This window comes from Equus asinus, chromosome 3 (genome assembly GCF_041296235.1).
Source record: "Equus asinus isolate D_3611 breed Donkey chromosome 3, EquAss-T2T_v2, whole genome shotgun sequence".
NCBI lineage: Eukaryota > Metazoa > Chordata > Mammalia > Perissodactyla > Equidae > Equus > Equus asinus.
The window spans coordinates 102,027,603-102,055,025 of NC_091792.1; the positions used below are offsets into that span (position 1 = coordinate 102,027,603).

The following is a 27,423-nucleotide window of genomic DNA, read 5'->3' on the forward strand; positions in this document are numbered from 1 at the left end:
AGGGTTCACTGCTTCTATTATGTCCTCCATCACCCTAAAGTGTCTGGCCTCATAGAGGGTATAGTAAAAACTCATTTATAGCACCAATTGCAATGTAGTCAGTCCAGCACACGATTATTGAGATAGGATCATGACAGACCCACAGGACAAAAGGTCATCACCCAAAGATTTTGTATTTGAAAACAAATCCACTAACTGACAAATCTTTGGGACCCATATCCTATTAATAAATTCATTTTTGATTAAATTATTCAGCTTGGGTTTCATAGAGAAATATCTAGAAGGATACATTCCACAGTGAAGAGTGGTTATAGGGGATTCTCTAGGAATTACTTGTATTTTCCACACTCTTTTTTAGTCTATATGTTCTGATTTTTCTGACTATTAACGTTTTTAATAAAAAAAAATTTTAAAAACTAATTAAAAAATATGTCAATTTGAGTTTCCATTAAATTTCTAATCTATGATCTTATGTTATGGGTACACATTTATTACAAAGACTAACGTGCCTAAAAAAGAAAAGAAAACCTCAGGAGGCTTAATTCAAAATGAAAGAAAACTATAGTCTAAAGAAAGAATAAAGGAGGTATTCACTCAAAACCAGGGAAAATAATACTTTGGGAAAATGCAAAAGAGTAATTCTGCTTTTATTTATGGTTTTATTTATTTTTTACACATGGCTGATATAGCTATGAAATGCTGACAATGCTACAAAGGTGTGAGAAATTATATGTGAATATTGATCTCATAGTTGATAAAATATATAAAATATTGATTAACTGAAGCAGAAGGCCATTGTGAAATGTTTGTAAGTATTAAGTATCAAATTTATGGATGTTGCCAAGTCAAAGTTGTACATCCATGGTGGGACACTCATTGTAAATTTTGTTTAATGTTTAATGAGAGAAATAGCCAAGTATATAGTAAACAAAATCTGTCTAATTATCTTCCCAAGATTCTTCTATGCTTGAGTTATTTTATAGAAGTCTTATTACACTCACATTTACATTTCTTCTTGATATATATCTTCTCAAGGAACTAAAAAAAAAAAAAAAAGATGAGAGAATCTTCAATAGATTGCAAAGAAAAACTGTGCAGTCCTGCCCACAACCACTGCCACACCCAAATTCACAATCTCACACTCTGACATGTGTCCTTCTGGTACTCAAAATCTCATGTTGATAATTAAACCATGATAGGTGTTGGATTTTGGAAGGTAGTTGCGCAGCATCAAAAACAGCTAGATCTAATTCACACTTGTTCTGTGCCCAAGTCCAGCCCAGCCCGGCTCAGCACAGCCTTGGACTGCTCATCCTGCTATTAAAGGCCTGGGGCCCATCTGTGCAGCAGACAGAATGAAGCTGTGGGTGATGCATACAGTAGATAACCCAGCAGCAGATCCTGGAATGTGTACGTAAGTATGTATGCTCATGTAACATATAGGAATGCGTATATACACAGTGTACACAGACGTTATGGGAGTAAAAAGAGAATGAATTTCACACATAAATTTAAATAAGTAATGACTATATATATGCATATATGTATACAGTGTGTGTGTGCATATATATATATATGTGTATATATATATATATAATTTCATTTACTATAATAGATTCCCTCCTATCTTTTAGTTGAAATCTTATTGATAAAATAGAGGATATAGGATGTAAGAATAAAGAGAGAAAATATCCCAGGGTTTTGAGTGACAGGTATTCATTCTCAGAGGACTCAGCTGTAGCCAAGGGCATCATTCTCTTTAGTTAATGCAGCTAAAAGAGTACAGCCAGTGTCAGGCACGCTTCCTTTTGCCCAAAATTGAACTAAGTCTTCATCAACAGAATGAATTAAACCAACAGGAGACAAATCAAAATGAAAAAAAAATAGAACTATAAGTCATTATAACATCAAGAGCAAATAAGGATTACATATATATATCTCTCTTTGGCAAGAGTAATATCTATGTATATATATATACACACACACATTTATATATACACATATATCACATTATTATATTTATACTTAAGTATATTGACATATATAATCATATATACAACTACACAGTCATATAAAAATATATAAGCATATTTTGTATATTATGCATATAAATATACTTATGTGACCCTTACATACAGATTGGGTAGTTACAAGTACATAAATGTGTATAGTATATTAAATATATCTAGCAGACCCACTATTGATGCTCAAAGCTAAAGGAGGAATTTCCTCCCAGTTCTGGAATGGAGTCTTCAGGCCCATCTCTCCCTCATACTCCAGACTTCCCCTCAAATTGCCTGATTTAACTCGGAAAGCAGTCTGGATCTGAGCTTGGTCAATAAATTTATTTGCCATCAAGTATAAGCTACTGCTAGTTCCGTCACTCTTGGGGAAAAAAACCCCAGTATCACACTTCCAGGAACTTTAACCATCTTAGCTACATGGCCTCCTAAAGACTCCGAGGGATGTGCGCACAGACGACTCTGGACAAACGCAAGACTTATTAGCTACAACTTTGGCCCCGTGCCCAGCTGGCTTCCTGCCATGGTGACAGGGCTGGTCTGGGCGCAGAACTTCCTTCTAAACCGTCCACTCTGCCAACCTCCACCCCACCCTTATTTGTCATGGTCTTCCCAGGGGGCCGCTCCATGTGGGAGGCAGCTGGGGCCAACTTTACAGGTTAAAGGAGGTGAAACTAGAAGGGAGAAAAGAGAAAGTGAGAAGAAGACAGAAGACACTGGTGGGCCCCTCAGGAAGTGAACTTTTGCCCTAGTCTGTGTCCGCATAAGACCGACCCCATAGTACAGGGATAACACTGTGAATCCCAACTCCATTTTGTTCTGACCCCAGCCACCGCTCTTTGTCCTTAGCTGTGGAAGTAAAGGAGACTTAAATACGTCCCAGAGAATCTGGAGGGTTTTAGTAGCAGCCAGAGTTCGCAGGCACATGCCCTGCACGTAGATCCCTTCACTTTGGTCCCTTTAAGGCCAAACCCAAGGCAGATGAGTCAGCAGCAAGGCGGCTCCTCTGACACAGCAGAAACCAAATAGGCAGAACAGCAACAGCAAAATGCCCGTGTCCTGTCTCTGGGCCCCTCTCTGGGGAAAAGCACGCCCTTCCTTCCAGGGGCCTGAGTCCTGGGGTAAGAGAAGTATTTTGATTTTGTCAGGGTGCTGACCCCTTCCATCAACAACTGTGAGCCCCTCAGCAGGTCTTTCTGAAATGACCCCGTACTCACACTCGGCATCTTGTAGCCCCTGCTTAGAATGAAATCCTTAAAGGCAACTGTTCCAGGAAGGTCTGCAAGTAACTCCTCCTACAAGAGGGTCCACATTTTAAAAAACCAGCCAGCAAACAGAAGCTGGATTTCATACTTGTCCTCATTAAAAGCATTTGGCTCTTTATAAAGTACCTCATTTTAAACCACTTCCTTCTCATCTGGGAATATGATAGGTAACATTCACAAGTTGATGAATATAAAACCTTTCAAAAGATGTCCAATCTCTCTCCTTTCCCTATCCTTTCTCTTACCCTTGTGTTAAGGATAAGCAACACATTTTACCAATTAGATAATTATCGAGCTAGCATGTCTGGAATCTAACTTATTTAGGACTAACAATTATGATACTGTGATTTATAATAAGAAATATATGTTTGGTCTTCTTCCAGTTCCTGGCACAGAGCTCCTAAAACCCTTGGAATTTCCTAAGGATAAGAGCCACAAAGGTGAAAGGAGAGTCTATTGTTATTTATAACATACCCCTTCCAACCACACTGGAGATAATGTTAATGAGGTGAGTTTTGGAGAGTCCCTAGACAGCCACAAATGAGGGTGATTGCCCAAAGAACCATCCATGTGATTAGCGGGTTGGCACTTTCAGCTCTGCCCCCCAGCCTCCAGGCAGGAGACAGGAGCTGGAGGTTGAGCTAATCACCAAGGGCCAATGATTTAATCTATCATGCCTACATAATAAGGCCTCTCTAAAAACGGGGTTGGGGTTCAGAGAGCTTCCAGTTGGTGAACATGTGGAGGTGCTGGGAGGGTGGTGCCTGGAGAAGGCATGGAAGCTCCGAACACCTACCCACACACCTTGCCTTGTGCATCTCTTCCCTCTGGCTGTTCCTGAGTGTATCCTTTTATAACAACCTGGTGATCTGGTAAGTAAGCTGTTCTTCTGAGTTCTGTGAGCTGTCCTAGCAGATGATCCAACCGGAGGAGGAGGTTGAGAGAACCCCCGATTTATAGTTAGTCTTTCAGGAGCACAGGTGACAACCTGGACTTGGAATTGGCATCTGAAGTGGGGACAGTCTTGTGGGACTGAGCTCTTACCCTGTGGGATCTGGCAATATCTCCAGGTAGATAGTGTCAAAATTGAGTTAAATTGTAGCACACTCAGCTAGTGTCAGGAGAATCAGAGAACTGCTTGGTGGGAGGAAAAAACCCTGACCCATCTGGTGACCAGAATTGAGAGTGGTAAAGGAAGAAACAGGAGTGTTTTTCCTACTCAATAATATATTTGCAATTTTTAGATCTTAACTCCAAAGGGCATGATAATCAAAAAGATTTAATGCAGTCCCAATATCTTCGGGGTATTCATGCATTTGTTTGGTTTTTTCTTTCATTTATTTGAATTAAAAAATTGGATGTATAAGTTTATATCATTGTAATTCAGTTCTTTTAAGACCATCTCACCTTCCAAACAAACTCAATCAAGAAAGTCAAAACTCATGTGTTCCCAGCAAGACAGCCATGTCCTCATAGTGACTGCCCCTTACCAGCACACCATGGCGCCTGTGTCCTGAGAATTGGCATGCCATAGCCAAGTGGCATCCCCTAAAGTGCACAGGGCAAATCAATATTCAATATTTATAAAACAATTATATTGTGTTGAATCCTTCTTGTGTCTAAACTGCCTAATAAACAATCTTTTACTGTAATAGTTATATCAACCATATTTCCAAAATTTAAATACCACTTCTTTTTCATAAGCTGACTGTAGCCATTTGGGCAAAAATCTCAACTAACTTTCACCATCAAAATGAAATATTTTTGTAAAATGCTTTGTCTTTAAGAATTATTCTTTAAGGATATATTTCTAAAAAAAATTCTAGATACATTAAAACAAACATTTTGGAGCCGGCAGTGTAGTGGTTGGGTTTACCTGTTCCACATTGGCGGCCTGGGGTTTGCAGGTTTGGATCCTGGGTAAGGACCTGGCAGCGCTTGTCAAGCTATGCTGTGGCAGCATCCCACATAAAATAGAGGAAGATTGGCACAGCTGTTAGCTCAGCGACAATCTTCCTCATGCAAAAAGAGGAAGATTGGTAACAGATGTTAGCTCAGCAACAATCTTCCTCACACACAAAAAAATTGTGTAACTATTTTTGTTATTAAATATTTAATTCATTGAGAATGTTGTATTTTTTAAAATGCAACTGGAATAGTTTCTTATGTATTAAATTCACATAAATTTAGATAGGCAGCCCCTAAAACTATACACCAAGAAATTCTGCTGAGTATTATTGACATTATTTTGAGGCTTATATATAGGCATCTTGTGCTCACAAATTTGTGTCATGTCTCACATCTGAAAATAAGAATTTCATACCCGGTACTAGAATAGATAAAAATGACCATCATTTCTGTCTCAGTTTTCCAGTCTAAAGGAGGCAATTAATGAGTGATTTCTGAGTGAATGAGTAGACACATTTGTAAAGCATTTTACTTTTTTTTGTTTTCTTTTGTTTTTGCTGAGGAAGATTCATCCTGAGCTAACATCTGTTGCCAATCTTCCTCTTTTTTTCTTTTTCACGTGAGCTGCTGCCTACAGACAAGTAGTGTAGGTCTGTGCCTGGAAATAAAACCCAGGCCACCGAAGCAGAGCGTGCTGAACTTAACCACTGAGCCACCCGGGCTGGCCCTGCATTTTACATTTTTGAAGTATTTTGATGTCGTTATCTGGGAGAAGTTTGGGATCTGTTGAAAAAGAGAAGAGGCCCACCAATATTCTCTTCAGAGTCCTGTGTAAGTGTTAGGTCAATATTTCCAAATTTCCGGGACTACCATGAGTATCTTCTCTTCATTGGGTACTGGTACACAAGAGGTGGGCAAGCACAGAGTTTATTTGCAGTGAAATTAGAGCACACCCTTGTTGTGCATGTTTGTTGCTTTGTGATATCAAACAGTGCTTAACCTTTGCCCCTTTCCTCTCAGATAGATCCTACAACTCTGCTAACTGCATAAAAGAAGTTTCCTGATTGCACTTTTGAATTCTTTAACATTCATCCATTGCTGATAAAAAGCAAGCCTCACATATAGTAACTCAGGGAGAACCCGTGACATGATATCCATTCTGTACTGAGGTGGTCCTACCAGGTTACACCAGCCTTTGAACAATTTATCCATGGAATCAAGAATGGCAGGAGGACAAGGAATGGTTGCCCCAGCTTTAGAGACATTGTGCCCACCATGAAGCCAGGAAATTTCAAGTCTTGCTTATTACACATTCCCCCTATAATGACCTGGCTTTCTCATTGCTGAATTTTATATGCAAGCTGTAAGACTTCTGGAAGCCTCTGTATTACCCCAGAGACTCTGGCTTCAATCCGAAGTGGCAGCTGCACTGTGATAATGTTTAGTTCAGATGATCAAATCTCAGCATACACACATACCTGTTCCTGCAGCTCCTTTTTAAAATTCTCATCTTGACCTTTATGTGAGACCTTGGGGTCAACCAAAGGTTCATCTGCTCTTTGCTTTTTCCACAACTTGGTGTTCAGATACCATGCTCCATACCTCATCTTCACCCTTTTTGGTTTATAAGGATTCTATAGAAAGTAACATAATTCACAATTTTATTAGTTTTTTTTTTTTGGTTTGTCATTTCAATAAATCTAAGATTTAGCTTATGGAAGTAGTATCATTTATTTTTAATTTATCATTAACCCTTGCCAAAGTATTTTTTAAAGATTTTTTATTTTTTTCCTTTTTCTCCCCAAAGCCCCCTGGTACATAGTTGTATATTCTTCGTTGTGGGTCCTTCTAGTTGTGGCATGTGGGACGCTGCCTCAGCGTGGCTTGATGAGCAGTGCCATGTCTGCGCCCAGGATTCGAACCAAGGAAACACTGGGCTGCCTGCAGCGGAGCGCGCGGACTTAACCACTCGGCCACGGGGCCAGCCCCCCTTGCCAAAGTATTTTATGAAGTTTCAGTATGCTTTGATTTACAAAGGTAACAGGAAAGTTCATGATTGAAAAAATAATGCGGTGGTTGAGCATGGCCGTAAGCTTTAGACAAAGCTAGGTTCACATCTAGGCTCCCCAACTTAGTAGCCATGAGTCCATGTCCATGTTCAAGTTACTTAAATTCTTCATCTGTACAATGGAGATAATAGTACCCATCCCATAGGGTTGTTGGGAAGATTAAAAGGGAAAATTACATGAAGCAGCTAGAATTCATGTAAAAATCACACATTTCACCAAAGGGTAATGATCTCAAACAATACTCAGTCAACCAAATAAGAAGCTATCAGCTTTACCATGAGCCCAGTGCTGTGCTCAGCCTTGTAAATACCACACTACTTCTGATCAAAATGCTATTCAGGGGCCAGCCCGGTGGCTCAGCGGTTAAGTTCACAAGAGTTTGCAAGACACTGGACATCAAAACCCCACAACTGCCCGAGCTCACGGCCTTGAGAGAGTTTCCAGGCCACAGCGCAGGGAGGAGCCCAGGAGGAGCCCAGTGGACTCTGAGTTGAGGAGACAGAATCTTGAGTCCAGGAAGACCAAAGCAGCTACGGTTTGCAGCACAGAGGAACAGAAAGGAGAGAGATGCACAGAGAGGGAACTGCAGAGATTTGCACAGTCTCTCTCTGAGCATGTGTGGGAAGAAATTGGCCGAGGTCCAGGAAAGGGATCAGAGGAAACAGTGCTTAGCAAGCACACAGGGCCAGCGACAGCACCCACCCCCTCCTGGGAAACCTGAAGATTCACAGGACACTGGATAGAATATACAGAAGAGTCTTGCCTTAGTAGTGGGGAATTAGCCCTAGCCTGAACATTACTTTGGTCCTGCCCAACAGATCTTAAAAGCAAGATCCAAAAGGATCAAACTTTTCCAAGTAACTTTAACTACATCCCAGGACAAAACTTAAGTTTATAGGAATCCAAAATTCACACAGTCTGGCATCTACTCAAAAATCACCAGGCAGACAGAGAGGCAAGAAAACACAATCCACAACAAGGAGATAAATCAGTTAATGGAAACTCACAAAGGACTGACACAGATGTTAGAATTAGCAGATGAGAACACCAAAACAGTTACAACTGTATTCCATATGTTCAAAAGATTAAGTAGAGACATGGAAAATATTTTTTTTAAAACCCTCGTCAAACTTCTTGAGATGAAAATTATAATACGTGAGATGTATGATGCATGAGATGAAAAACACAGTGGATGGGATTAAGAGCAGATTAGACATTACAGAACAAAAGGTTAGAGAATTTAAAGACAGAGCAATAAAAACACAGAGAAAAGAGAATCAAAACACTGAACCAAGCAGTAGTGAGCTGTACCACAACTTCACGCAGCCTAATTACATGCAATTTAGAGTCCTGGGAGGGGGGTGAGAGACCTAAAAATATTTGAAGAAATAACGGTAAAAAAATTTCCAAATTTGATGAAAACTATAAACCTGTGGATCAAAGTGGCTCAGCAAGCCCCAAGCACAAAAAAATGAAGAAATAGATACCAAGCTGTGTAACACTCACACTACTCAAAACCGGTGACAAAGAGAAAAATCTTAAAAACAGCCAAGGGAAAAAACATGTCCAGAAAAACAGAGATAAAGATAACTTATCTTGGATGATAGGGATAGGATGATAAGGATAAGATTTCTTCTCAGAAAAAACACAGCCAAGAGGATAGCGGAACAGTATCTTTAAAGTACTGAAAACAAACAAACAAAAAACATAGAATTCTATAGCCACAAAAATATCTTTAAAAAAGAAGGCAGAATAAGGCTATTTTCCGACACAGAAGCTGAAAGACTTCATCACCAGCAGCTCTACCCCAGAAGACCTGTTAAAGGAAGGCCTTCAGGCAGAAGGGAAATGACACCATGTGGAAATGTACCTGAACTTTTGCATAGTGACCCTCTGTCTGCCAGTCAAAAGTTCGACATTGGCAATAACCACCATGGTTTATGAGCAGTGCTTGTGCAATTATTTGTAAGTACAGGGAATTGGGCAATTTGATCAGCCCGGATTCAGGTCAAGCAGTGGTTCAGGCCTCAGCTGTGATGGACATAATTTGCCTGTACAGCATGATTTTGCATTTTACCCTTTAGAAAGGTGAGAGGAAAATGGAAAATTTAAAAGGCTGATATTAGTGATGCAACCCATAGTTTTCATAAACTTTATGCAAGAGAGTCAAGGATAGAAAATATCATGTATGTAAAAACAGGTCAGCTGATTGTGTTAAATTATAAAGGACAAAGTTAATATGTCCAAAATATTGGAAATAGAGTATCAAAGATTATGTGTAAAAGACAGAGGATGATTAGAGATAATATATTGTTTTTCACTTTCAGAGAGAAAGGAACTCTCTCCAGCCTCCAACTCTCCCTGAGGCACTTAAGTCTGTTGTTGGACTGACACGATTTGACTTGTGTTTATATATATCTGCAGTAACACATTGTGTAGCAAAGTACTTAGGGGCCCACAGGACTTCCCTTTGGAACATAGCTGTTTTTTCTCTTCTCTGTTTCCTCTTCTTCTGTAGTCACAGGAAATTGGTACTGGGAAACTGAGTAGATTTGTTAATGATCAGGCAAGCATGTGGTCAAGAATGATAGCTTGTGGTCAAAAAGACTCCCGTAAAAATTCAAGAATTCTTTAGACATAAAATAAACAGTGTTCACAATCACTAATTGCAGCAATTTACTCTTGCAATAATCAACATTCCTGTATATTTCCACTGACTGTTAAGATTTCAACACATGAAACACATAAAGAGAATTTCAACACATGTATAAAACGCATAGAGAACAACGACTTTTCAGATATTAACAATAATGCTGAATGACATGCCTTGTTTGTAAAACTGACTTTGTTATATGTATTAAATATTCACTCATTTAACAAATATTTATTACACATCATAAAAAATTCAAGAACTCTACTGAAAAAGGCCAGTTCCCCCTGAATTAGCAGAATTCAAGAACATTTAAGCTTTTAATACAACTTAATTTTCCTTGATTTTCAGTCTTCTTTTTTGCAGTTACCTGAGGTTTCTGGAGTTTCTGCTCATAGCCTAGTTTCTGGAAAATGTGTGCCTCCTGCAGTTTGTCTAGCCCCACACTCTTCTTTAGCTCCAGGGGAACCCGGTTGAGTCTCATCGCGTGGAGCTCGTCGTAGCTGGGTTTGCTCTGATAGTCAACGTCAAACTGTCTCAGGACAAACTCTTCATCAATGTTCAAACTTCCCTGGAAGAATATCGCATTGCATGAGCAAGGTCAAACGGTGAAATGCTCTCTGCTTTCTTCTTTAAACTAAGGGAGGTACCCGACCATGGCTGGTGAAGAGGTAGTTTGGAGGAGAGGCAGGAAATGCTCAGTCAGCACTCACTGAAGACAAGAATATTTGGGGTCTGGAGGGCCTTGTCAGTGCATTAAGAGACAACTTAGGACCTGCAAGAAGCAGTGAGTTCCTGAGGGAAATAACGGGGCTGAGGAAAATTCAGTCTGTTTGACCATGAGAAGAAATTTTCACCTATTGAGGTATGTGGGGTTCCTATTCTGGTTTAAACCTAATTCAGCCTGAGCTAAAGAAGCCTGACTTGTAGACTGTCAAACATACACTGCACATTGGCTTTAACCACTAAAGTAAAGAATGTGCTGAACATCATCGGAAAGTAAAGAATGCACCGTTTGAAGATAAGCATGCCTACTTCCTTTCCTACCCAACCAGCGTTGGTAACACCAATATCGGCACCCCTGAGAAGTTCCCTTTCCCAGACGTCAGGGTCATGTTGACCTGCTAGTCTGCAACTGAATATCTCTTTGAAACTTCAATGAATTTGTATCCTGGGCATGTTTGATGTATGTTCTTTGTTCTAAAAATGTATAAAACTGTACTGAAAACCGTGCTTCTCCAGAACCCTTTCTTCCTTTGTGGAGACTGCCTTCCTGGGCTAGTCCTCAGCTTGGCTCAAGTAAATCTCACCTTCTCTCTCTTATCTTTAGAATGGTTGTTGGTTATTTGCATCAATAACCAAAAAGAAACTTTTCCAACACTTTTATAGCAGTGACATCCCTAGAGATATTTTCCAGACATGTCTAGAAATGTCAGTGTTTGTTCTGCCCATCGCCCCTTATAAAGGAAGCTGCCCCATTCAGGGCTCCTGCTAAAGAAGGTGGTTTTAGTCAGCCATGTTTTGTGCACAGAACAACCCCCTCTACTCCTTCCCTCAGCCACAGCTGATGGGAGTAGAGATGGGCACGTCAAGAGCAGCTAATCCATAGGCTGGCCATTGACCTAGGATGTGGCTAAAAGACAACTTAGACCTGAAGAGTAGCAGAATATGCCACCCCAAAATATGCCTCTGGCATAAGGATTATTTTGAGAAACAGACTAAATCATTAAGAAACTCTTATCAACGGAGAAGGAACTGATTTAAATCCACATAACAAATGGTACTCTTGTTTACCTACCTTTCCTGGTCACCTCCCCATAACTGGCTCCCCCCACCCTTCTCTCTTTTGTCTTTGGCTGAAGATGGTATTTAAGCCTAAATTTTAAGTCACCTTAGAGAGTTCCTCATTTTTTCCTGGGCATCTCCCACACATACACGAGGTATACATGTTAATAAAGTTCTGTTTGTTTTTCTCTTGTTAATCTGTCTTTTGTTATAGGGCCCCAGAGAGAACTTAGAAGAGTAGAAGGACGATTATTTTTTCCTCCCCTACAGACTCAACACAATCCCACTTTGGAAAATACAACCTGGGGAACACAGGGAGAATGAGGCCTTTAGCGACGGAAGCTGATACTGTAGTGAACTTTATAGAGAGGAGCCATGAAATAGAGTCAGGAGCATGAAGGGAGGAATAGAGTCGAAACTAGGCAGAAATAATAATGAAGCCAAAATAGAGCAAGCAGAATCAATGAGGTGAAAAATAAACAGCATGGAAGGCAAGTAAAGCTAGTGCAACAGAGGAAATCCAACAGCGTGGTGTGATAGGGAGTGAGGTAAGATAATGAGGTAAACGTGGGACCTTGGTCAAAAGGGACTGAAAATAAGGCTGGTCACCAGAGCAGGTAAACTATTATCCTAGGGTTCCTTAAATTTCCTGCCTAGACAGAGCAGTCTCCAGTAGTAGGAATGGGAGAAGTGGAGGGCTGGGATTCAGGCAATCCAATCCAACCAGATTATGGACAAGCAGTGGTAAAGAGGGCATCACCTGCCTTGGCCAGCATCCCTGCCCCAAGCACCCTCTGAGGAACTTCCCTCCCCCACTCTCAGCCAATCTGTTGCAGCTGGGCTGGACACACCCATCTCTTGGCTTTCAGAATTAGACACGAGACCTCGCCTAGCCAATGAGCATCTTTTATCTCTCTACTCATCATGGATGATTCAGGCACAGGCACTTTACCCAGGTTAGCCCAGCAAGAGTAAGGCCCGGACTTTTCCCTACTGGAAAAGGGTTGCTCTTTTCCCACTTAGTTTGCTACCTAGTAGGCTGTAAGCCTGGAAATTTTACTGGCTACTTTTGGCATCTCTTGGGGAAAGACTGCTGGAAAATAGAGTCAGATAGGGGAGAGCAACCAAGAGCTAGGGAAGACACCTAAAAACATTTTAGCACTTAGATTCAGCTGTACCTGAAGCTCCTAATACCTCTGGATAGTTCCCTTTTCTACCTTAATCCAGTCTGAATTATATTTCAGTTACTTGCCAATGAAATAGTCCTAAATAATACATTGACTGAAACTGCCTAATGCACTCAAAAAATGGGGGAGGGGGATTGCAAATCCCTGAAAGTCTTAAATAGAGGAAAAGCCTCTTTTCCTAGACATCATCAGGAATATGTAACTCAGGAACAGGAATGGGTAACTAAATAGGTTCTTGGAAGGAGGGCAAGAAAAGACCTTGATAATTGAGTCAAAAGCCTATTCATGTCAGAAATACTTTTTGTGAAGGTTCTAGTCAAGCATAGCTGCCCAAAAACTTATAAATATAATTGAGAAAAAAGAGTTTAAGAAGGAGTGAAGGACAGAAAGAAAAGAAGGTCCTGACATTGAAAAGGAAAATAGAAATGTGAAATAACAGGTGGGGGAAATGGGGAGATTTTGGCCAAAGGGTACAAACTTTTAGTTGTAAGATGAGTAAGTCGTGGGGATGTAATGTACAGCACGGTGACTACAGTTAATAATCCTGTATTGTATAGTTGAAAGGTGCTAAGAGACTCGATCTTAAATGTTCTCACCACAAAAAAAAACGGTAATTATGTGAGATGATGGATGCATTAACTAATCCTATTGTGGTAATCATTTTGCAATATATACATGCATTAAATCATCACGTTGTTCACCTAACCTTTACACAATGATATATGTCAATTATATTTCAGTAAAGCTGGGGAACAAAAGAGAGCCACTAAAAAAAATATGAAACAACAGCAAAGACATGAGACATCAAAAATAAACATTCCAATTGGCTGCAAGTTTGCAAACTTTCCAGAAATTTCATCTACAAGAACTATTTCTATTATAAGTGGTGGGAGAGTCATGAAGATCCCTTTATGACTTTGATTATTTGAGTTCAATTATATCCAAACACTGCTTTTTAATAAAAGCAACTTTGAACTTGACTTTAAAAAGTAGGTTGTAGGGGCCGGCCCCGTGTCCGAGTGGTTAAGTTTTCACACTCTGCTGCGGCGGCCCAGGGTTTCGCTGGTTCGGATCCTGGGCGCAGACATGGCACCAGTCATCAGGTCACGCTGAGGCGGCATCCCACATGCCACAACGAGAAGGACTCACAACTAAAAATACACAACTACGTACCAGGGGGCTTTGGGAGAAAAAGGAAAAATAAAATCTTTAAAAATAAATAAATAAATAAATATAAATAAATAAAAAGTAGGTTGTAAGTATTACTACTAACTTACAAAAGTCGTAGCCCAGTTGCAGAAGTCACTAACTCCTCTGCGTACATTTTCATGAAGAACAGGACCATCTTCATGGAGCAAATCTGCTTCATTTGGCTTCTTTTCTTCATAATGCCATTGGCCTGCATATGACACAGGCATCTTCCTGGGACTAAAGATAAGGAGACCATCGAAGAATGACAATATGAGATACCATGAGTCCAAGTGGATTTCAAACAGGATCTTGAGGAAAGGAGATCATAATGCAAGTATTTCTAGCAGTCTCTTGCAAGTTCATACAAGTTATACGTTAATTTTTCAAAGATCACCTTATTATCACCATCATAAAGAAAAGTACATCATGATTAGTTATAACAATTAAAACTTACATAGCAGTTTATCATCATAAATTGATTTTTTAAAATTATGAGTACCATTTATTAAGATGTGTGCCAGATAAAAACCCAAATTACTGTGCCTGGAGTCGGCTGAAGCCTTAGACAATCTTGACAAGTAGGAGACATCCTTGACTTCCTTCTCCCTCATCTCTCAAATCCAGCCCAGTAATAAGTCTGGTAGATTTTAACTCTGTCTCCATCTTTGGAGTGTTGTAAGAGGGTCCTCGCTAATGTCTCTGCATCTTCTCTTAGGGTCCCTAACCCACACTCTAGACTGCAGCCAAAACAGTCATTTCAAAACGTAAATCTGGTCATTGCAAATGCAGTCACCTCTCATCTTGATTCAGTCTCTTCAAGGCTTCTTTTTAAAAATTAAGATATAATTCACACACCATAATACTTACCATTTCAAAGCATACAATTCAGTGGCTTTCATATCTTTACAAAGTTGTACAACCACCGACCCCCTATCTAATTCTGGAATATCTTCATCACTGCAAAAAGACACCTCATAACCATTGACAGTCACTCCTCATTGCCCCCATTCTCCCTGCTCCTGAAAACCACTGATCTCCTTTCTGTCTCTATGGATTTGCCTGTACTGGACATTTTATCTGAATGAAACCATAGAATATATGGTCTTTTGTGTCTGACTTCTTTCACTTAGCATAATGTTTTTAAGGTTCATACGTATTGTAGCATGTATCATGAGCTTATTCTTGTTTATGGCTAATATTCCATTGCATGGATGGACCACATTTTGTTTATCCATCATCAGTTGATGGACATTTTGGTTGTTGCCACTTTTTAGCTACCACGAATAATGCTGCTATGGACGTTCGGGCACAAGTTTTTGTGTTCAATAGCTTCGTGTTATTCCTCCTATAAACACCTAACTTTTAACTCAGTTTCCAAGGCTCTTCATGGCCTGGTCTTTGCCTGTCTCTCCAGATTCTTCTGGAACTACCACCCTCCCTCACTCTCTGAGCTCCAGCCATCAGGGCTTCTTTCAGCTCCATGACATCATCATGCTCCCTCCAGTCACAGGGCCTTTGCTCATGTTGTTCTGTCTGACTGCAATGCCTTCTCCAGGCCCTCATCCCTCTTCATGTCTCAACATACCGTCCCTTCCTCAGGGAGGCATTCCCACAAGCTGTCTCAGAACCTATATTTTATTCATAGCACCTTTTACCTTTTACTCATAGCACCCACACATTAATTCACCCATCCATTCATTCAATAAATATTTATTAAGCACCAACTATGTACCAGGCACTGTTCTAGGCATTAAGATTCAGTTATAAATAATGGTAAGACCTTGGACTCATAGAGCTTCCAGTTGAGTAGGGAGAGACAGATAGAAAGGAGGTAAACAAACACATACCAGGTGATTACAAGTGACATACAGAAAAATAAAACAGGGCAAGAGGGATGGAGAGTGATGACAGGGACTTTTTATTTATACAGAGAAGACCTTCCTACTAAAGTAATATGTGAGCAGAAACTCAAAAGAAGAAAGGGATAAAACCATGCAGATATCAAACTGTGCAGATACCAGGCAGAAAAGAATAACATGTGCAAAGGCCCCGAGGTGGGAGTACACAGAATATGTTCAAGGAACACCAGAGAGGCAAGTGTGACTGGAGAGGAATGATTCAAGGATAGAGCAGTAGAGGATGAGGCCTGGGAGGTAATGGGGACCTAATCATATGGGACTTTAGAGGCAATTGAAGGACTTTGGATTTTACTCTGAATAAGTAGCAACTGGAGAATTTTGAGCACAGGAAGGAATGACACTATCTGACTTAAGTTTTTAAAAGAATCATTTTAGTTATTGTTTGACAAATAGACTTGAGGAGGGGAGGGGAGCATGGGTGGAGGCCACGAGACCAGTTAGTAAGCGATTGCCATTATCCAGGCAAGAGATGATAGTCCTGGAATAGAGAAGGTAAGATTCTGTATATATTTCAGTGGTAAAGCCATTAGGATTTGTGGGCAGATTACAACTATTGTTCCAGAAGCAACTAAAAGAATGGAGCTGCTATTTACTTACCTGGGGAAGACAGAAGAGGGAGTAGGTTTGGGGAAGAAACCTAGAGTTCACTTTTGGACGTGTCGAGTCTAAGATGCCAATTAAACATCCAAGGGCAAATGGTGAACATCCATAGACAGATGGACTGGATGAGATCACCTGAGTGTGAATAAACTTACAGAAAAGAAGATATCAGGGACTGAAGCCCTTCAAGGGTAAAAGGAAAGTGAGGAGGGACCAGCAGAAGAAGAGTGGGGAGAGGGCCATGAAACAGGAGGAGAACCAAGAAAGAGTGATGTTCCAGACGCTAAGTGAAAAAGGGTTTGGAGAAAGAGGACGTCATCAATTGTATCAACTGCTACTGATGCGTCATACGTCATTGGTGATCATTGAGAACTGATTAGGTAATATAGAGGTCAATGGTGACCTTGACCAAAGACAGATCCAGTGAAATGCTGGAGATAAGAGCCTGATTGCTGTGAGTTCCAGAAATAATAGAAGAAGTGAGTGTGAACACCTCTTTCAAGGAGTTTTGCTCTAAAGGAAACAGAGACTATGTAGTCAAGGAAAGTTGTTTTAACGATGGGAGATATTACTTCATGCTGTGGCAGGCTGATAAGGTGTCCCAAAGAGATTAGATGCTAATTCTGGGAACCTGCAAATGTTACTTCATTTAGAAAAAGAGTCTTTACAAATGTGATTAGGTTAAGGAGCTTGAGATGGAGAGATTATCCTGGACTATCTGTGTGGGCCCTAAATGCCATCCCAAGTGTCCTTATACAAAAGAGAGGGAGGGGCCTGACCAGTGTCACAGCAGTTAAGTTCAAACGTTCCGCTTTGGCTGCCTGGGGTTCTCAGGTTCAGATCCCGGGTGCGGACATGGCACTGCTTGGCAAAAAGCCATGCTGCGGTAGGCGTCCCACATATAAAGTAGAGGAAGATGGGCATGGATGTTAGCTCAGGGCCAGTCTTCCTCAGCAAAAAGAGGAGGATTGGCAGTAGTTAGCTCAGGGCTAATCTTCCTCAAAAAAAAAAAGAGAGAGAGGGAGATTTGACACATACATAGAGAAGGCACTATGAAGACAGAGCAGAGAGAGATTCAGAGATGCTGGCCTTGAAGACTAGAGTGATGTGGCCACAAGCCAATGAATGTCAGCAGCCACCAGGAGCTTGAAGAAGCAAGGAATGGAGGCTTCCCTAGAGCCTCTGGAGGGAATATGGCTCAGCCAACATTTTGATTTCAGACTTCCGGCCTCTAGAACTGTGAGATAATAAATGCCTGTTGTTTTAAGCCACGAAGTTTGTGTTACTTTGTAGAGCAGCCACAGAAACAAAGACATATGCTGACAGAAAAATTTGCCATTGTGTAATTATACATTTATTTTGTGATATGATAATTTATTAAGATATTAATTTTGTTCATTCCTTACATACTTTTCCTGCCCCTTTTAAGTAGATAACCCATCCATTTTTAATTTTTTGCCCTGGAGATTTTTGGAGGGTTAACCAAGGAAACTGCCTAAAGTGGAAGGCACATCCTATATTGTTTCTATGAAAATTAAGCCTATCGCTTTGAAAAAGTTCAATGAAGGTGGCATTACTGGTGTGATTTATGCAAAAAAGATGTTTGGGAATGCAAAGCAGCAGATCCATACTCAAAAAATAGCTTTATATTAACAGACTTGGAAGTGAATGAACAGTTATGTTCCAGGGTAAAATAAAATCTTTCAAGCACTTAAGTGTCATCTTTTGCAATTCCCTGTATTAAACGTTTTTGGGATTTTTTTTTTTTTTTTTTGGTTATCCAACCAACTACCTGTCCCAATCATGTTGAATAAAGCGGCTTCTTCCATAAATAATTCAAAAAGCCATTCGGGGCCAACAACCAGCCTTTCCGCGGTCTTCCTCTTGTCCCTCAGCTCTCCTAGAGTCATGTAGGCTCACCTGCGTTTGCTCCGTGTTTGCTGGAATTCACATCCACTAATGAAATAAACACTATTCAGAGCAGGACCCAAGGCTCCTTTCCCTCCTCCTGGGGAACTTAGTTACTTTTGTTCTCTAAATTATTCTAAAGACGAGGAGCTTTGAGAAAGTACCTCCTAGAATGTTCCATCAGGTGACAGGAACAAGCGAGGGGTTAAGAACAATACTTACGGTCCCACATAGACTTGGGTGGAGCGTTTTTTTAAAAGTTTTGTGGGTTCCTTCACTCTTTTCCTGATGCCCTGACAATAAGCCCAGGCGTCCTCCAACTTCCTGTCAGGATCCAGCACTTCCAGCACCTTTAATAAGAGCTACAAAAAGAAAACGGACTTGGAGGGGATAAAACGTGCTGAAAAGGGAGCATGTTAATTCTAAAAAGGAACAGACCAACTCGCCCTTTGCTTTCCTTCCCAGTTAGTCAATGCTGTTCGTCAGTTCCCATGCAAGTACCGCGCTGGCTGCTGTGGGTAAGCTTCCATCACTTAGACATCAGGTGTGCAGCGTTTGTACCGCAGTTCCATCTCCTCTAGAAGGAATAGTGCCTCTGTGTCTACCCCGGGGCCCCAAAGGCCCCACTGAGCAAAGTGCCTCTAGAGGATTTCTGTGGGTTTTAACGGCCCAGCATCCGTTCTTCCTCCTATGAATAACAGTATCTGGATTTTCCATTGGAGAACCACCTCTCCCTCCACTTTCAGTCCACATGGTCTGAATTGGCCTGACCCCATCCTCACTCCACAGGCAGGCCAGGCCAATCAGGACCACAGTGACTGGTTTAGGAATAGGTACCTGACCAAGTTGGACCCATGGGAATCAGGTTATGCAATTTGGCTGGGACCATGCAAAAAGAGGAGTTTTTTTCTGGGTAGAATTTAAATCTAGAGCTGCTGGTGGTCAACATAGCAGCATAAGAAGAGATCCTGCCTCAGAAAGAAGCCAACACACCTAGTTGTGGAGGTCAGATGTGGAAATAAGGGCCACAATCCCATGTACCATCTGAGGGTGTGTGGAAACAATCTGTTTGTCATGGACTCAAGCTCTGGCCTGCAGGAGGTGGTGAAGGAACGCCCGAGGTGGAAAATAATGGATTAGAAATTCTAGTTGTCCTTTCTATAGACTTCTCTGCCACTGATCATTTATTTATTCATTCATTCATTATGCACAAATATTTACTGAGTGTCTACCATATGCCAGGTATTGGTGGTACACAGTGACAGACGCAGACAAAGGCCCTGCCCTGGAAAAACCCTGCCTTGTAGAGCTTTTATTCTAGTGAGGAACCCAAGCGGTGACCAGCGCTATGTTGAAAAAGAAATAGATCATAGTAGGGATAGAGAACGCGGGTGGAAGGAGAATGTTATTTTATGTAAGTCTCTCCAATTAGAAGTCATTTGAGCAAAGATATGAGGAAGTGAAGGAGCAAGACAGGCATTCATCTAGGGGCGAGTGTCCCAGACACAGGAGCAGAGATCTGACTCACACGTGCTTCTAATGTTCCCAGGCAGAGAGGCTGGAGCAGGGTGAGAGCAGAGGAGCAGGCAGAGAGGCTGGACGGGGAGCAGAGCAGGGGTGGGGTGGAGAGCAGACCACCCAGGGCTTTTCAGACCATGGCGAGGACTTTACTCTGAGTGAGAAGCGGCCACCGGGGGGCTTTGTGGAGCAGTTTACCTTTCTTTTAAACATTTTATTTTTTTCCTTTTTCTCCCCAAAGCCCCCAGGTACATAGTTGTATATTCTTCGTTGTGGATCCTTCTAGTTGTGGCATGTGGGACGCCACCTCAGCGTGGTTTGATGAGCAGTGCCATGTCCACGCCCAGGATTCGAACCAAGGAAACACTGGGCCGCCTGCAGTGGAGCACACGAACTTAACCACTCGGCATGGGGCCAGCCCCAGTTTACCTTTCTTAACAAGGGTCACCCTCACTGTGCCGGGAACAGACTGCAGGGGTCGTGGGTGGGGTAGCAGGCACTGCTAGTTCCCTGCCCCATATCCATTCGGCCCCTTCTTAAATCTAGCAGAATTTTGTCCTGGATTTTGTTCCATGTTGCAGTGCTCAACCAAGAAACTCAATTTTCTAGATTCCTTAGCAGCTAGGAGTGGTCAGATGAATAGATGTTTACTGGGAAGGCTATCATTTGCCTTATTTAAAAGATAGAGTCAACCCACATGCACCCTTTAACCTTTGCCCCTTCCCCCTTCCTGTCTGAAAGACAGACTGGATGCCTGGAGGTGTGGAAACCATTTTGAGACATAAGAGCAAGAGACGTATACTAAGGATCATGGAGCCAAAAGTCAAGAGCAGCCTGGGACATGGGTGACATAACAGACCTGCTGCCCAACCCTAGCCTTGACAATGCAGTGAAATTTCCCTGTGACCTTTCAGGTTCTACCCATCAGTTAGCAAGTACTTATGGACGCCTCCTAAGATCAGGCTAAAGTGATAGAAGCAAGACTGAATAATTCGCCCAATTTTTTCTCTCCCAAAAAAGTCACAAGCAAAGATTCGGAGAACTTCAAGGGAAAAAAGTCAAATGTTTCCAGTTTGCTGGACCTTTTTAAGTTGTACGGCCTCAGAGGAAGCAGTAGCGTGTGTGTTGCTGCCAATTGTGGGTCCTGGGGGCAGAGAGAGGAAGGCTGCTCCAACCCCCATGAGAACTCTCTCTGGGGAGACGTTCATTGTCCTCTCCTCTTTGTAATTATGTCATCTCCTCAAAGGAACTCCCAGGCATCTAAGGAGAATTCTTTTCAAGGCCCCAGTGGAGACCCAGCCAGCCCTGGCGGGCTAGTGGTTAAGAGTTGGCGCTCTTACTGGGCAGGTCCTAGGTTCGTTTCCCCGTCAGGGAGCCGCACCACCCACCTGTCCGTTCTCATACTGTGATGGCTGTGTGTTGCTGTGATGCTGAAAGCTATGCCACCAGGATTTCAAATTCCAGCAGGGTCACCCATGGTAGACAGGTTTCAGTGGAGCTTCCAGACTAAGATAGTCTAGGAAGAAGGACCTGGCCACCCACTTCTGAGAAAATTGGCCATGAAAATCCTGCGAATAGCAGCAGAGCATTGTCTGCTGTAGCGCTGGAAGGGGAGAGGATGGCGCAAAAAGACTGGGTAGGGTCCGCTCAGCTGTACGCAGGGTCACTAGGGGTCAGTATTGACTGGACAGCACTAACAACAGTGAAAGCCCTCCCACAACCCCAAGACAGGAGGTCACCTCTACAGGCAGATCTTCTCCCAGATTCGGGTAGAGAGCCAAGGGGTGGGGGGTCAGCTGGGCTTCAACGTCCGCCAGGAAGGCCTTCCGTGCCCCCTGGGCTGGCGAGAGCTTGGACAACAGGGCGGCTTCCTTGGGCAGCTTGTTCCGCCTCTTCTTGGGGGCAGGTCGGGGAGCTCTGTGATAAATCTTGGGGAGCAAGCCCTCCTGAGGGCCCTGAGTGATCAGACCTTCGCAAGGCAGGCAGCCTTTCCTGAAGTCATCCAGTCCCTTTCTCACAAATATCCACCGCCGGCTGTTCAGGGTGGTGGGGAGCGTCAGCCTGTGCTTGTGCTTTATGAAACACTCAGAAGGCAGAGTCTCTTTGTACCTGGAAGACAACATGCCTGGTCATATGGGTCACAAGGGTTGGGGTGGGAGGAGAGGTTGTGAGGAGGCTGGCCTTGACCTTTTTTGAGGAGGTGAGGTAGGAGTGATGCGGGGTCGGTGAGCCGAGGAGTCGAAAGAAAGATTTCTTGGACTCTCAAGAGCTGGCAGTAGTGCTCTTTTTATTTAGAGAATAGTGTGTAATAGCATGGGGACAGGACCCATGGGCAGTCAGAGCTCCTGCTGCTGCTGCACGGGGACAGGACCCATGGGCAGTCAGAGCTTCTGCTTCTGCTGCATGGGGACAGGACCCATGGGCAGTGAAGAGCTGCTGCTGCTGCCCTGAGTTGAGGGTTAGGGCTAATTTTATAAGGCATGGGTACGTGACTTATTTTTACTGGAAAAAGAAAAGATGATGTAAAAAGTCATTAAATGATTTCAGTGCAGATGGGGTCTGGTTACTGTGCGGTCATATAACTCTAGATACGAATCTGGTCATATAGATCGGCATGTAGGTGAGGATGCCCTGGGCTTCTCTCCCTGGGGCAGCCCTAATTCATACCATAAAAAAATCCACTGGGTCATATAGTTTGGCATGTAGGCCAGGTCACTTTTGGCTTCTGTAGCTGGGGCAGCCTTAATCCACATCAGGAGGACAGGGGTTCACGTGGAGGGGGTTGAGTTGATCATACTCCTAGTTCATGGCACATTATCACTGGTCTGTGCAAGGTCCCTCCCCTGTTTTCTTTATTCTACCTTAGCCCCATATCCCACTCTCATTGCTCTCCCTGCATAGGCAAAACTACTCTAAAGGATTTGAAATGTATCCTTTCATTTGTATACATTGTTATAACATCTGTATTGTCCTTTTGTGTGCTTGCGTTCTTAATTTACATAAATTTCTTCTGTTTCGTACTTGTTTACCAAGCACAGTATTATAAAGGCCCATCCACATCACTGTGTGCAAATCTAATCCATTATTACCAACTGCTGCCAGCACAGTTAATCTATCTATTCCCTTTGTGAAGGACACTCACAAATCGTGGCCCCTCCCGGGACTCTTTCTTATCCTTTAAAGGGATACAGTGCAGTGGGAAGAAACTGGATCCCAGTGACAACTCACCCCTAACAAGCTGAAAGACCTTGGCACTTCATTTATCCTCTGTGGGCCTCGGTTTACCCCCTAAACTCAGAGGGTCAAAGGTGGCCAAGTGGCAGTCTATGCGCTGCACTGGGCCTACAAACCTGTCATGTTGTCCCCTTTGTGTTTCAATAAGAATCATAATAGCTAACATATGTCGAGAACTTTCTGTAGGACAGGCACGCTTCTAAGCGCTTTACATGTATTGTCATCTAAATCTCATGACAATCCTATGACGTAGGTACTAGGTACTAGGATTATTCCCTTTACAGATAAGGAAATTGAAGCACACAGTAGTTAAAAACAAAACAAAGACTTGTCAAAGTTCCCACAGCTAATAAATGTTAGAGCTGGGATTTTAATCCAGGTAGTGAGACTCCAGAGAAAGGTGTTTAACCACTACACTAGAGCTTCTTACATATAAAAAAGTTCACATGAATAATCTAGAAGAAAAATCAGGAGCTCTGGGAACAGTGGGTCCACCTTTCTGTGGATCTGTAATTGGTATAAAGGCTGCCCCTTTAGATAAGTCCTGTGCTTTCTTATTCACAGTCTCCACCTCTCCCTACTGCCTTATACCCAGGCTGCTTCATTCAGTTCCCTTATCCACCAGGTCCCTGTTTGCATTGAGTAGTTAGGGCATGAAGATGAGATGGGAGAGACAGATGGACAAATAGGAAGAAAAATGAGACCAGTTCCTGGATAACCTAATACATCCCGCCATTGCTAAAGTCAGGACTTGGACCTGAGCAGGTTAATCACAGGTCTGTCGTTATCCTAATACATCACACTGCTGTAGTCAGATATTGCTACATTATTGCTGTCTTTCCCTGAAGCCCCTTCCACCTCCAGGCCCTGTCATCTACAGTGGCTCATAACACCAAATGTACTCCTTGCTACACTCATCCTTATAGGCACAAAGCATTTTTCAGAGATCCTAGCTTGATCCCTGTTCTTTTTTGTGAGTCGTGGAAACTTCTTGCTTACTGTGTGTGCATGTGTGTGTTTTAAGGGCTTAATCCAGCTCTACTGTGCAGATCTAGATGAAAAGACAAAAAAAGATGAGTTTACACAAAGTTGCTCTTTGCGATTAATAAATAGCTAAGTGGCGGAGGTGTTAATTGAAATTACATCTAACCTCGAGATTTGATGACCCGTTCAGCATGACCTACTAGCAAGCAACCCTCCATAGTATTAAATATCTTTACTAAGTTTATTTTCCACACATTTACAACTAATGCAAACATCCAAGCACTTCATAAAACCAAATCTGATAACCAATATTTTTGCTTCAGCACAGTCATACAACTCAAACTGGGGAATGTATGGCAGCCAGCTCAAGCCTCATGGAATGTTAGAGCTGGCAGAAACCCTGAAGGAAATCTAGTCTACCTTCCTCACTTTTCACTGAGGAAACTGAGTTCTGAGAGGTGAACAAGGCGACCAGGCCAGAGGGAGGGCTTCCCGCTACCCTACATGGCCTCTCAGAGCTCTTCGACTTACCTCTCTGCATTTTCTCAAGTTCATGAAAAATTTTTACTTGACCTAGAAAATAAAACTGAAAACATTTTTTCTACACATTTACTATTTTCACAGCCACTAGTAAACAATACATGATTATTTCCCTCTTTAAGAATTATGAAAGAAGAGCTGGTCCCGTGGCCGAGTGGTTAAGTTCACGCACTCTGCTTCGGCAGCCCAGGGTTTTGCTGGTTCGGATCCTGGGCGTGGACCCAGCACTGCTCATCAAGCCATGCTCGGGTGGCGTCCCACATAGCACCACCAGAAGGACCTACAACTAGAAAATACAACTATGTGCTGGGGGGCTGTGGGGAAATGAAGAAGAAGAAAAAAACAAGATTTGCAACATATGTTAGCTCAGGTGCCAATCTTTAAGAAAAAAAAAACAAATTATGAAAGAGTATCGGGCATTTATCCTAAAGAAATAAAAATTTCTGTTCACACAAAAACCTGTACACAAATATTCACAGCAGCTTTATACACAATAGCCAAAAACCAGAAACAGCCTGAAGGTCTTTCAACAGGTAAATGGATACACAAATTGTGGTATATCCATACGTGGAATACTACTAAGCTATAAAAATGAAAAAACTATAGAGACACAACATCTTGGATAGATCTCAAGTGTTTCATGCTGGGTGAAAAAGAGCCAATCTCAAAAGGTTGTATACTGTATTATTCTATTTATCTAACATTCTTGAAAGAACAAAACTATTGAAATAGAGAACAAAATGAGTGGTTGCCAAGGTGGCGGGGGGAGGGAGGGTGCGGAGAGTGACAATAAAGGGGTAGCAAGAAGTGTTTCCTTTGTGATGAAACAGTTTGTATCTTGCTGCATACATATGACAAAATTTTACAGAACTATACAGTGTGAAAATTAATAAACAGAAACCTCATTTAAAATGGAGTCAGGAAGCCCTGTAGCAGGAGCTCTCTCTCTCACACACACACACACTCCATTGGTCACAGCTTTACAATTTGAGGCAGAAAGTGCAACTATCATACTTTACTACACCAGCAAGAGGAAGGAAGGTTTTCTCCTTGCCCTGCAACAGCCTAGCCAATCAGAAGCGCCACAGCTCAGCTCACTCTGAATTCTTACTTTCCTCCAACGAACATTCCTTTAGAACAGCCCCTCCCAGCTCCCCCTTTTTCTCTATAAAAGCCAGCACCCCCTGTTTTGTTTTCTGGATTTGCCTATGGTCTGCCATAGCTTGCAGTTCCCCAGTTGCAGTTCCTCTGGCTATTGCTGAATAGACTCACTGTGCTGGCAAACTAACTGGATATTTTATTTTAAAGTTGACAACACACACACTCAAGTGCAAGTAAAAACTGATGAAATCCAAGTAAGGTTTACAGCCTAGTTAAATATTATGCAAATGTTGATGTCCTGCTTTGGTAATGTACTATAGTTAGGTAAGATGATAGCACTGGAAGCAGCTGGGGGAAGGGTACATGGGACTTCTGCACTACTTTTGCACCTTCTTGGGAGTCTACAATTATTTTTAAATAAACAGTTTGAAAATTGAGGGGGCGGGAAGATTCTCAAAGCGTTCATAACTGCTAACGTATACAGTGCATATATGTGCCAGTAACTAACTCCCTGGCCACCGTCACCAACTGGGTGGCCAAAGGTTCCAGGTGCAGCACACCCCTCACACCAGATGCAGGGATCCAGTTGACTAACCCAGAGAAGGATGGGTCGAGGCTACTTCAGTTTCCACGGAGGACTCTGTGGCCATCAGTTTCCTGTCTGGAATAGGTTTTTGTTTTTGTTTTTGTTTCGAGGAAGATTAGCCGTGGGCTAGCTGCTGCCAATCCTCCTTTTGCTGAAGAAGACTGGCCCTGAGCTAACATCCGTGCCCATCTTCCTCTACTTTACATGTGGGACGCCTGCCACAGCATAGCATGCCAAGCGGCGCCATGTCCGCACCCAGGATCCAAACCACCGAACCAGGAGCCGGCAAAGCAGAACGTGTGCACTCAACCGCTGCGCCAGCCCCTTGGAATAGGTATATTAATCCACATCCCCTGGGGAGTTGCGAGGATAACCGAGAAAAGTATCTGCGATGAGGAGCTTGAGGCGCTCGTTCTTTTATATTATAATCACTTAGATGCCGCGGACCTTGAGGAGGAAAGGCAGGCAGGCCCTATAGCCCGGTCCTCCCTGGCCGTCAGCCCTCTCCCGCTCCGGCCCCAGCCCCAGTCCCAGCCCCTCCCCGCCCCGGCACCAGCCCCAGCCCCAGCCCCAGCCAGCACCGGGTCCAGGCGCCCCCGCGCGGCCCCCACGGGATGCTCCGTCGCCCGGGCGCGGCGCGCTTACCGGGGCCTGCGGTTCATGCCTCCCGGCGCCCGGTCCAGTGCCGCTGGCCGGAGCAGCCGCCTGTGGTCAGCCATGGTGGGCCTGGCTGCCAGCCTCGCCTTGGGTGGTGTGTGTTCCCGGCCACTCGGGTCGCTAGGAGACCGAGTAGCTGTGAGCTGCCCAGACTCGCCCTGGGGTACGGAGCGGCGGGGCGCCCCCTGCACAGCCCGGCTTTTCCCGGGGATCAGGCAGCCCGGGGGCGCCCCTGCGCCGCCCATCCCCGGGCGCACCCTAGCCTTCTCCGACGCCCGGTAGCCGGGAAAGGGCGAAGGA

The 27,423-nt window shown here is 42.9% G+C and overlaps 1 protein-coding gene and 1 long non-coding RNA gene across 7 annotated transcripts; one reads left to right on the top strand and one right to left on the bottom strand.

Moving 5' to 3' along the window:
* Window positions 1-631: 631 nt before the first annotated feature.
* Window positions 632-27,423, bottom strand: FAM47E (family with sequence similarity 47 member E). 6 transcript variants are annotated; one of them, XM_070505609.1, is made up of 9 exons: window positions 27,112-27,420; window positions 21,761-22,130; window positions 18,726-18,865; window positions 14,163-14,313; window positions 10,284-10,484; window positions 6,673-6,828; window positions 5,163-5,237; window positions 3,239-3,316; window positions 632-1,038 (listed from the first exon to the last, which is right to left on the bottom strand). In XM_070505609.1, exons 1-9 carry the CDS (start codon window positions 27,366-27,368, stop codon window positions 973-975), a joined length of 1,494 nt encoding a protein of 497 aa, XP_070361710.1. In that variant the 5' UTR covers window positions 27,369-27,420; the 3' UTR covers window positions 632-972. The 6 variants fall into 6 exon arrangements, with proteins under 6 accessions (XP_070361710.1, XP_014721197.2, XP_044622100.1 ...); XM_014865711.3 differs by lacking the exon at window positions 5,163-5,237; XM_070505610.1 differs by lacking the exon at window positions 10,284-10,484 and having other exon boundaries at window positions 833-1,038; window positions 27,112-27,423.
* On the top strand, window positions 3,029-11,894 carry LOC139044850 (uncharacterized). The gene is made up of 3 exons (XR_011502179.1): window positions 3,029-3,142; window positions 3,670-3,794; window positions 10,265-11,894. It is a non-coding gene; the product is annotated as an uncharacterized lncRNA (long non-coding RNA).

Excerpts from the sequence above, each read along its gene's own strand:
- FAM47E (XM_070505609.1), bottom strand. The coding sequence starts at position 27,368 with ATGGGCGGCGCAGGGGCGCCCCCGGGCTGCCTGATCCCCGGGAAAAGC. Across the intron at positions 6,829-10,283 it reads AGAAACTCCAGAAACCTCAG|AATCCTTATAAACCAAAAAG; the intron begins GTAACTGCAAAA and ends TACTTTCTATAG. Across the intron at positions 5,238-6,672 it reads AAAAGGAGCTGCAGGAACAG|CATAGCTTGACAAGCGCTGC; the intron begins GTATGTGTGTAT and ends ATGCTGCCACAG.